The sequence below is a fragment of the Heterodontus francisci genome, chromosome 1 (assembly GCF_036365525.1).
Source record: "Heterodontus francisci isolate sHetFra1 chromosome 1, sHetFra1.hap1, whole genome shotgun sequence".
NCBI lineage: Eukaryota > Metazoa > Chordata > Chondrichthyes > Heterodontiformes > Heterodontidae > Heterodontus > Heterodontus francisci.
Window position 1 is genome coordinate 91,697,181 of NC_090371.1, and position 11,070 is coordinate 91,708,250.

General features: G+C 46.1%; 1 protein-coding gene across 2 annotated transcripts in view; it reads right to left on the reverse strand.

Moving 5' to 3' along the window:
• si:dkey-3h3.3 (uncharacterized protein LOC100144568 homolog) overlaps positions 1-5,751 on the reverse strand; it is a 36,138-nt gene extending 30,387 nt beyond the window's left edge. The window contains exons 1-3 of one of the 2 annotated variants that reach the window (XR_010975136.1): positions 5,640-5,751; positions 2,664-4,013; positions 1,130-1,279 (exon numbers count right to left, since the gene is read on the reverse strand). Coding sequence is in view for 1 of the 2 variants with exons in the window: in XM_068032750.1 (XP_067888851.1) it covers positions 2,664-4,013; positions 5,640-5,645 (1,356 nt within the window). In the remaining variant the exon portion in view is untranslated. The remainder of the gene's footprint in view (positions 1-1,129; positions 1,280-2,663; positions 4,014-5,639) is intronic. The other variant, XM_068032750.1, reaches the window with a different exon arrangement.
• Positions 5,752-11,070: the final 5,319 nt, after the last annotated feature.

Sequence of the window (11,070 nt, forward strand, 5' to 3'; positions counted from 1 at the left end):
CAGAACGCAGCGCACGCGCAGAGAGCAGGAGCCCTTTGCGCATGTTGGCACAGTCAGATGACGTCAGCAGCCGACTGTGTTGTCAAGAATCACTGTTTTAATTTAGTCCCAAGCTGCTCATAGTCCCTCAGCAGAACCTCTTTCCTAGTCCTACCTATGTTATTGTACCCATGTGGACCACAACAACTGGATCCTTCCCCTCCCACTCCAAGTTCCTCTCTAACCCAGAAGTAATGTCCTTAACCTTGGCACCAGGTAGGCAACACAGCTTTCGGGACTCTCTATCTTTGCTGCAGAGAACGGTATCTATTCCCCTAACTATGCTTTCCCCTATTACTACTACATTTCTCTTTTCTCCCCCCACTTGAATGGTGCTCTGAACCACGGTGCTGTGGTCAGTTTACTCATCCTCCCTGCAGTCTGTGCCCTTGCCCACACCGGGAGCAAGAACCTCATACCTATTGGATAAGGGCACTGGCTGAGGCTCCTCCAAAGATAAATTCTGGATCCCCATACCTGCCTCACTCGCAGTTCCTGTCCCTGACCAGGGCCCAAACTTGATGTAATTAATCTAAGGGGTGTGACTGTCTCCTGAAACAGTGTCCAGGTAACTCTCCCCCTCCCTGATGTGTCGCAGTGTCCACAGCTCGGACTCCAGCTCATCAAATCTGAGCCGAAGGTCCTTGAGAAGCCAACACTTGCTGCAGACGTGGTCACTGTGGATCACAACGGCATCCACCAGCTCCCACATACTACAGCTGCAACACGTCGCCTGCTCAATTCTATTTAATTACTTAATTTGGATCTCAGTATTTGAAAAAAAAAATGAATTAAAAGTGCTGTCTTAACTTGTAATGACGTCTCCAGATTTAAATCACTTGACCAAAACAAAAAGAGACACGGACAAAATACCCACCAATCATTTACCAGCTCTCCTGTGACGTCACACTTCGATTTTTGTTGGTCAAGCAGGTCCACAGTTCCTGCTCTCGCCGCCGTTTCGGTTTTCTCTCTCTCTCTGGTCTCCCATTCTATTCCTTTTGGGCGCTTTTTAAAGCTCTGCTCCCGCTGTGTTTTCTCGCTCTCTCTCGGGTCTCCAAAGAAAACCCACCACTGGTTGGAGTCATACCTTGCACAAAGGAGGATGGTTGTGGTTGTTGGAGGCCAATCATCTCAGCACCAGGACATCACTGCAGGAGTTCTTCAGGGTAGTGTCCTAGGTCCAATGTACAATGTTCAGTACCATTCATTACTCCTCAGATACTGAAGCAGTCCATATCTATATGCAGCAAAAATTGGACAATATTAAGGCTTGAGCTGAGAAGTGGCAAGTAATATTCGTGCCACACAAGTGCCAGACAGTGACCACCTCCAACAAGAGAGAATCTAACCATTTCCCCTTGACGTTCAAGGGCATTCCCATCGCTGAATCCCCCACTATCAACATCCTGAGGGTTACCATTGACCACAAAGTGAACTGGAGCAGCTACATGAACATTGTGGCTACAAGAGCAGATCAGATGCTTGGAATGCTACGGCGAGTAACCCACCTCATGATTCCCCAGTGCCTGTCCACCATCCATAAAAGGAACAAGTCAGGAATGGGACAAAATACTCTCCACTTGCTTGGATGGGTGTGGCTCCAACAACACTCAAGAAGCTAGACACCATCCAGGACAAAAGCAGCCCACCTGATTGGCAACCCAGCCACCACCTTAAATATGCACTCCCTCCACCACCAATGCAGAGTGGCAGCAGTGTGTACCATATATAAGATGCACTGCAGCAACTCACCATACCTCCTTCGACAGCACATTCCAAACATATGACCTCTTCCACCTAGAAGGACAAGGGCAGCAGACAAAAGGGAACACCAGCACCTGTCAGTTCCCCTCCAAGCCGCATGCCATCCTAACTTGGAACTATATCACAGTTCCCTCACTGTCGTTGGGTCAAAATCCTAGAACTCCCTCCCTCCCGAACAGCACGGTGGGTATACCTGCACCAGATGGACAGCAGCAGTTCAAGACGGCAGCTCACCACCATCTTTTCAAGGCAATTAGGGATGGGCAACAAACGTGGTCTTGCCAGCAACACCCACATCCCATGAAACATATTTTTAAAAAACATGTGTACAGGACACAATTTCAAAATTTCCAGATGACATGAAACTTGGAAATGCAGGAAACAGAAGATAGTAATAGGCTTTAGGAGGACACTGGTGGAATGGGCACACACATGCAGATGAAATTCAACAGGGAAAAGTATGAGGCGATACATTTTGCTAAGAATGGAGAGAGGAAATATATCCTAAATAGTACAACTTTAAAAGGAGATGCAAGACAGACACCTGGGGATGTTTGTGCACAAATCTTTGAAGGTGGCAGGACAGGTTAACAAAGTAGTTATTAAAGCATATAGGTGTTCCTGGGCTATAAAACACTAGTTAGACTCCGGCTGGAGTACTGCGTCCAATTCCGGGCGCAACACTTTTGGAAGGACCTGAAGGCTTTGGAGAGGATATAGATGTTCTAGAATGGCTCCAGGGATGAAGGATTAGTTAAGTGAACAGACTCAAAAGGGCTGAATGGCCTCCTTCTGTTCTATTCTATGATCGCATCTTCAACTTATAATGATGAGGCTATAGCAGAACAGTTACTCACCCCCTGAGTGCCATCTGGTATTATATAATGTATCTCAATGGTGTTATATTTTTCATAACCAGGAAGATGCAGCAGCAAGTTCCTGGAAGTCATCGTGCCACCCTCAGGCTGATTACCTCTTATCTCACCATACACTTCGCCACATATAGGACAGGCAGTCTTGGTTTTAAAAGCCTCTTTTATGCATTCCTTACAGAATGAATGTTTACATTTTAAGGTTTCTCGAACTTCAATTTCTTCCAAGCAAATTGGGCAGGTTGTGTCCTCATCTTTTGACTCCACTTTACTTGCTGCAGCCAAATTTGAATTGGGTTTGTAATCGGTCGTTAAAGGTGGCCTCCTATTTGACACTGCCCAGGTATCAAATTGGTTGGATTCAAAATTCAGGGTAGTCTTTACGTTCTTGACATCAAAGGGATCTCCCATTATAACAAGCTCTGTATCCTTAAACATAAACAACACTTTTGGAAATTTCTTTCGCAGAAATACTTCAAAGTCTTTTTTTATTGTTCTTCTGTCTAGATGCTTTACAACTTCCGAAGATAGATTTGTAGCAATTGATTGATACAGAATGATAAATTCATGTGTGGCACCAATACATGATAAACCAGTCTTTTCTATAAACTGGACTCGAACGCTATTGTTTTCAGATGAGGTCTTCTTTGTGACGACACCAAAATCTCTCTCTATTTTTTGCAGGTTGCTCGCATAAATCACTTCAATATAATTCAGAATTGTTTCATCTACTGTTAACTCATTATTAGGAGAGTCCAGGGAAGCATAAATCAATGCTCCAGAGGACCTGGCAAATTCTGCACCAGAGGACCTTGGAGGCTTTGAGTCAGAGGATCTGGTAGATTCTGCACCAGAGGACCTTGGAGGCTTTGAGTCAGAGGACCTGGTAGATTCTGTGCCAGAGGACCTTGGAGGCTTTGAGTCAGAGGACCTGGTAGATTCTGTGCCAGAGGACCTTGGAGGCTTTGAGTCAGAGGACCTGGTAGATTCTGTGCCAGAGGACCTTGGAGGCTTTGAGTCAGAGGACCTGGTAGATTCTGTGCCAGAGGACCTTGGAGGCTTTGAGTCAGAGGACCTGGTAGATTCTGCACCAGAGGGCCTGGTAGATTCTGCTTTAGATGATTTTGAAATCTTTGCTCCAGAGGTCCTCATTTTAAGTTTCGATAATTCTATGTGAATTTCATTAATCTTTTCAAATGAATCAACAACTTCATAACTATTTACACAATTCTGGCACCTTCCAAATGCTTTGCCTAATTGAATGATGCTCAGTGCCTCATTTGCCTTGTCCTTGAAGATGTTTAAATCAATGATCGCTCTGACTTCGGGAAATACCTGAAAGAAGCAAAATCCAATGATAAATATTCAGTTCTTACCATTATACCATTTCTAAATGACAGTTACCTTAAGCAGTAAGAAATAAACATTTCACCTATAATTTTTCACCTATTTCCCCTCTTCCAGAATGTGGTGACTGGCAGTGATTGTATTTTATCCACTGACCATGTCTTTGTTAGGCCCTCTTGTTGCTCAGAAGGTAAATGCCCCTAACCTGTGTGGTATTATGTTATAACAGATCAAGAAGTTCCTATATTGGGTCTGCCCTGAATTATCTGATCTCAGTATGGCGTGAGTAGGCAACTAAAACTGGTTTCAGTGCAATTGGCTGCGGGGGTGATGCAGCGAGGATGCAAGTGAAAGACAAGAGGGGAAAAAATAAGTTCAGGATTTCCACTTCTAATCACTCTACAGCAACCCTGCTAAGAACAGTCAGTGGATAAAAGCTAAGGGCATGATTCAGCTCCGTTGTTGCAACTTCCATAATCAAACTGCTAACAGCCTTTTGTTGTGCTGGGTCATAGAATAGGAATGATAATTTGGATGAAGTACTGGGTAACTGCCAGTTCCCGATGGAATCATCTCCTGCTTAAGTTACCTCCTTCAGAAGCAAACTGAAGGTATAAAACAACAGATGTTTATACTTTACAAAACTATTACGAGAATTGATTACTATAAATCACACTGATTTACTACAAAGAAAATTCTGCCAAATGGAAAAAATATTTCCCTGCAACATGTACTGACAAGACATTGATGATACACCCTAAGGCACAACAAAATAGGGGACCACTTAACAAAATATCAGTAACAGAATCAACTTTTAAACAGTGATTCTTCTTCTCTGGAGTAAACTGAAGAGACAAAAAAAAATTGCATCCCTTCAAAGGCAGCAGTCATTAAATGATCAGAAAATCATTAGCATCATAAATTGGGTGGGCTGCCTTTTGCACTCAATTTTGTTATACAAGTGGCACCCTGAGGGGAAGACTGGCCCAGCAAAATTTAATCTACTGGTCTAACAATGAGGGTAATTCTACAAAACCATGCCAAATTCTTCAACTCGTGATCCTGTGACCGCAGCCTAACAATCTATGAACCTTTTTAACTTCACCATATTGACATGCATTTGACTGACGTCAAAAAAAAAATGAAAATTGGAAGGGATGCTAAGCGGGTCATTATGAATTACACAAATTCAAAATTATCCCTAGGGAGGATTCAATACGCAGATATGGAGTAACATAAGCTAAAATGCTGCAACCTTTGAGAAACAATTGGTTGCAACAATGGGTAGATACCAGAATCACGAGATAGATGAATTAAGATGGGCCGAAGGGCCTTCCTCGTCCGTCTACTTATGCGACGGTCTGAGAAAGCCCACGGGGAGCATGATGCTGAGCGATCCACCGAAGCTTGGAATTCTGGAACTGTATCAATTAAGCAGAACAACAAGAGCCAAAATTAACAAAACAAAGCTTCTTCAATCAAAAAATGGCTTGGCCACAGGGTAAATACAATCGCACTTGTTACATATGTAAAGAGTTACTACACCGCGCAACTTGAAGCTATAGATATTAGACGGCTTGTGTTAATAGAAAATTATGACAATATACAACACACCTCCATCTGAAGCCCCCGAACTCAACAACAGCCCAACGACTCTCAAACCAACAACGGGACAGAGAGACCGCTTCAGCTCTGCACCCCAGCAGAAGATGGGCGGCATAGCCCCGCCTCCTCGGCGTTGATTGGAGCCGGTCTGCGCGCTCCTCTCTCCTGATTGGTGACATTGCCTGTCAATCATTCATACAGGTTCCGTTCGGAGAATGAATACCTGATCTGTTGGAAAGTGCAAAGTTTCGCTTTCGTTCTGGGGAGTTAAAGTATAAAGTGGAACTAATTTCCTGCTTTTCATTTGAAAAAAATATTTACATTGCTTTATTCAGTCCTTCAACAGAAATAAAATCCAAGGGGAAGCTCAGGACTTAAAGCAGATTTTTTCCATGTGAATAACCCAAAATAAATATTGGGATATCTCCTCTCTGTAAAAAGTATTTATTAGTTCGACCTTTGTAAAGGAGTGGGAAGGAGCTGTAAATCGTGCTTCAGCTTGATTAGAGGCAATGGTGTTGAAATTCCTCAAATCTTCTCCCATTCCGCTTATGTAATTTCGCTGGAAATGAAAGAAAAAACGAAAAACTTTTAATTTTTCATGGGATGTGAACGTCACTGGCAAGGCCAAAATTTATTCCCCATCCCTAATTGGGTTTGAGAAGGTGAAGCTGCCTTCTTGAACCACTGCAGTCCATCTGCTGTAGATACACCCACAGTACTCAAAGGGAGGGGGGTTCCAGAATATTGACTCAGCGACAGTGAAGGAACTGCGATATAGTTCCAAGTCAGGATGGTGTGCGGCTTGGAGGTGAACTTGCAGTTGGTGGTGTTACCATGCATCTGCTGCCCTTGTCCTTCTAGGTTGGGGGTTTGGAAGGTGCCGTCGAAGGAGGTGTGGTGAGTTACTGCAGTGCATCTTGTGCACACTGCAGCCACTGAGTGTCGGTGGTGGATGGAGTGAATGTTGAAGGTGGTGGTTGGGTGCCAATCAAGCGGGCTGCTTTGTTTTGGATGGTGTCGTGCTTCTTGAGTGTCATTGGAGCTGCACTCATCCAGGCAATTGGAGAGTATTCCATCAACTGCTGACTTGTTCCTTGTCGATGGTGGACAGGCTTTGGGGAGTCAGGAGGTGAATTATTCGCTGCAGCATCCCAGCCTTTGACCTGCTCTTGTAGCCACAGTACTTCTATGGCTGATCCAGTTCACTTTCTGGTCACTGGTAACCCCCCCCCCCCCCCCAGGATGTTGCTAGTGGGGGTAATGCCAATGAATGTCAAGGGCAGATAGTTGGATTCTCTCTTGTTGGAGATGGTGTTACAACCGAGGCGGGAAGAGTGCACTGTTTATTCTAGTCCCACTTCTCCACAGGTCACAACATATATTTTACATTTTCCCAGTTTCTGATATGATCAATCATATACTCTCTGTTTCCCAGAATAGAACAGGATCCCCAAGGACACATTGTACAGCGAGCTCGCCACTGGTATCAGACCCATGTCTCCGCTTTAAAGATGTCTGCAAACGCGACATGAAGTCCTGTGACAAGTCGTGGGAGTCAGTTGCCAGCGATCGCCAGAGCTGGTGGGCAGCCATAAAGATGGGGCTAAAGTGTGGCGAGTCAAAGGGACTTAGCAGTTGGCAGGAAAAAAGACAGAAGCGCAAGGGGAGAGCCAACCGCAAAACAGTCCTGACAACCAATTTTATCTGCAGCACCTGTGGAAGAGTCTGTCACTCCAGTATTGGCCTTTATAGCCACTCCAGGCGCTGCTCCACAAACCACTGACCACCTCCAGGCGCTTATCCATTGTCTCCCGAGACAAGGAGGCCAAAGAAGAGAACACTTTAACCAGGTTTCTTTAATGAACAACTAAATTATATTTTTTTAGAGATACAGCACTGAAACAGGCCCTTCGAGTCTTTGCCAACCAACAACCACCCATTGATACTAACCCTGCAGTAATCCCATATTCCCTACCACCTACCCACACTAGGGGCAATTTTGCAATGGCCAATTTACCTATCAACCTATAAGTCTTTGGCTGTGGAAGGAAACCAGAGCACCCAGCAAAAGCCCACACAGTCTCAAGGAGAATTTGCAAAGTCCGCACAGGCAATGCCCAGGATTGAACCCAGGTCCCCGGAGCTGTGAGGCTGCAGTGCTAACCACTGCGCCACTGTGCTGCCCTTACTTTTTACTTTTTACTTTTTACTTTTACTTTTACAGCACCTGTGGAAGAGCCTGTCACTCCAGAATTGGCCTTTATAGCCACTCCAGGCGCTGCTTCACAAACCACTGACCACCTCCAGGCGCGTATCCATTGTCTCTCGAGATAAGGAGGCCCAAAAGTAAAGTATGCCCTTATTAGTTTATTATAAAACAAGTCTTAACCAATAAGGAAGTAAAGCATAGATTTTAAAGTCCCCCTTTTACCTTAGCCCCTCATACTAACACACAGACACACATATACACTGGTTAACCGGGAAAAAAAGGGATTTTGGTTCTGTTACAGACAAATAAATCACTTGCTCATTCCTGAAGAAAATAGCAGATGAGATATAAAAGCAAAATACTGCGGATGCTGGAAATCTGAAATAAAAACAAGAAATGCTGGAACCACTCAGCAGGTCTGGCAGCATCTGTGGAAAGAGAAGCAGAGTTAACGTTCCGGGTCAGTGACCCTTCATCGGAACTGACAAATATTAGAAAAGTCACAGGTTATAAGCAAGTGAGGTGGGGGTGGGGCAAGAGATAACAAAGGAGGTCTAGATTGGACCAGGCCACATAGCTGACCAAAAGGTCACGGAGCAAAGGCAAACAATATGTTAATGGTGTGTTGAAAGACAAAGCATTAGTACAGATTAGGTGTTAATACACTGAATATTGAACAGCAGCAAGTGCAAACCTGAAAAAAAACAGTGGGTAAGCAAACTGAACAAACTAAGATGAAATGAAATAATTGCAAAAAAAAGATTGTAAAAAATGTAAAAAAGAATGTAAAAAAAAAGAAAGAAAAAATAACTAAAAATGAAAGTAAAATGGGGGGCTGTCATGCTCTGAAATTATTGAACTCAATGTTCAGTCCGGCAGGCTGTAGTGTGCCTAATCGGTAGATGAGATGCTGTTCCTCGAGCTTGCGTTGATGTTCACTGGAACACTGCAGCAATCCCAGGACAGAGATGTGAGCATGAGAGCAGGGGGGAGTGTTGAAATGGCAAGCAACCGGAAGCTCAGGGTCCTGCTTGCGGACTGAGCGGAGGTGTTCCGCAAAGCGGTCACCCAGTCTGCGCTTAGTCTCCCCAATGTAGAGGAGACCACACTGTGAGCAGCGAATACAGTATACTACATTGAAAGAAGTACAAGTAAATCGCTGCTTCACCTGAAAGGAGTGTTTGGTGCCTGGGATAGTGAGGAGAGAGGAGGTAAATGGGCAGGTATTACACCTCCTGCGATTGCAGGGGAAGGTGCCATGGGACGGGGATGAGGTGGTGGGGGTAATGGAGGAGTGGACCAGGGTGTCGCGGAGGGAACGATCCCTTCGGAATGCTGACAGGGGAAGGGAGGGGAAGATGCGACTGGTCGTGGCATCACGTTGGAGGTGGCGGAAATGGCGGAGGATGATCCTTTGGATATGGAGGCTGGTGGGGTGAAAAGTGAGGACAAGGGGAGCCCTGTCACGGTTCTGGGAGGGAGGGGAAGGGGTGAGGGTAGAGGTGCGGGGAATGGGCCGGACACGGTTGAGGGCCCTGTCAACCACAGTGGGGGGAAATCCTCGGTTGAGGAAAAAGGAGGTCATATCAGAAGCACCATCATGGAAGGTAGCATCATCAGAATAGATGCGCCGGAGACGGAGGAACTGGGAGAATGGAATGGAGTCCTTACAGGAGGTAGGGTGTGAAGAAGTGTCGTCGAGGTAGCTGTGGGAGTCAGTGGGCTTATAATGGATATTGGTAGACAACCTATCCCCAGAGATGGAGACAGAGAAGTCGAGGAAGGGAAGGGAAGTGTCAGAGATGGACCATGTAAAGGTGCGAGAAGGGTGGAAATTGGAAGCAAAGTTGATAAAGTTTTCCAGTTCGGGGCGGGAGCAGGAAACAGCACCGATACAGTCACCAATGTACCGGAAAAAGAGTTGGGGGAGGGGTCCTGAGTAGGACTGGAACAAAGAATGCTCGACATATCCCACAAAAAGACAGGCATAACTAGGACCCATGCGGGTACCCATAGCAACACCTTTTACTTGAAGGAAGTGCATGGAGTTGAAGGAGAAGTTGTTCAGTGTGAGAACAAGTTCAGCCAGGCGGAGGAGGGTGGTGGTGGATGGGGACTGGTTTGGCCTCTGTTCCAGGAAGAAGCGGAGAGCCCTCAAACCATCCTGGTGGGGGATGGAGGTGTAGAGCGATTGGACGTCCATCGTGAAGAGGAGGCGGTTGGGACCAGGAAACTGGAAATTGTCAAAATGACGTAGGGCGTCAGAAGAGTCACGGATGTAGGTGGGAAGAGACTGGACCAGCGGAGAAAAGATAGAGGCAAGATAGGAAGAAATAAGTTCAGTGGGGCAGGAGCAGGCTGACACAATGGGTCTGCCGGGACAGTCCCGTTTGTGGATTTTGGGAAGGAGGTAGAAGCGGGCTGTCCGGGGTTGTGGGTCTATGAGGTTGGAAGCTGTAGAGGGAAGATCTCCAGAGGAGATGAGGTCAGTGACAGTCCTTTGGACGGTGGCTTGATGTTCGGTGGTGGGGTCATGGTCCAGAGGGAGGTAGGAAGAAGTGTCCATGAGTTGGCGTTGAGCTTCTGCAAGATAGAGGTCGGTACGCCATACGACAACAGCACCACCCTTGTCTGCAGGTTTGATGACCATGTCGGGGTTAGACCTGAGAGAACGGAGTGCCTCAAGTTCAGAGGGGGACAGGTTAGAGTGAGTGAGGGGGGCAGAGAAATTGAGACGACCAATGTCTCGCCGACAGTTTTCAATGAAAAGATCAAGAGCGGGTAAGTGGCCAGGGGGAGGGGTCCAGGTAGAGGGAGAATGCTGGAGGAGGGTGAATGGGTCTGCTGGTCGGGGGGAGGACTCCTGGTCAAAGAAGTGAGTTCGGAGGCGGAGGCGACGGAAGAAGAGCTCAACATCATGCCGAGCGCGAAATTCATTGAGGTGGGGGCGTAAGGGGATAAAACTGAGACCTTTGCTGAGTACAGAACGCTCAGCATCAGAGAGGGGGAGGTCAGAGGGTATAGTGAATGCACGGCAAGGGGTCAGATCAGAAGAGGTGGGGTCAGAGGGAAGTGAAGCGGAAGGAGGATCTGGAGGGGCATTAGTCCCCATCAGTTGCTGGAGCTTGCGTTCCTTAACACCTGAAAGGAAGAAAAAAAGTTTTTTGTTAATGCGTCGGATGAGACGAAAGATGAAATGAAACTGCGGAGTAGAACAGCTTTGAGATA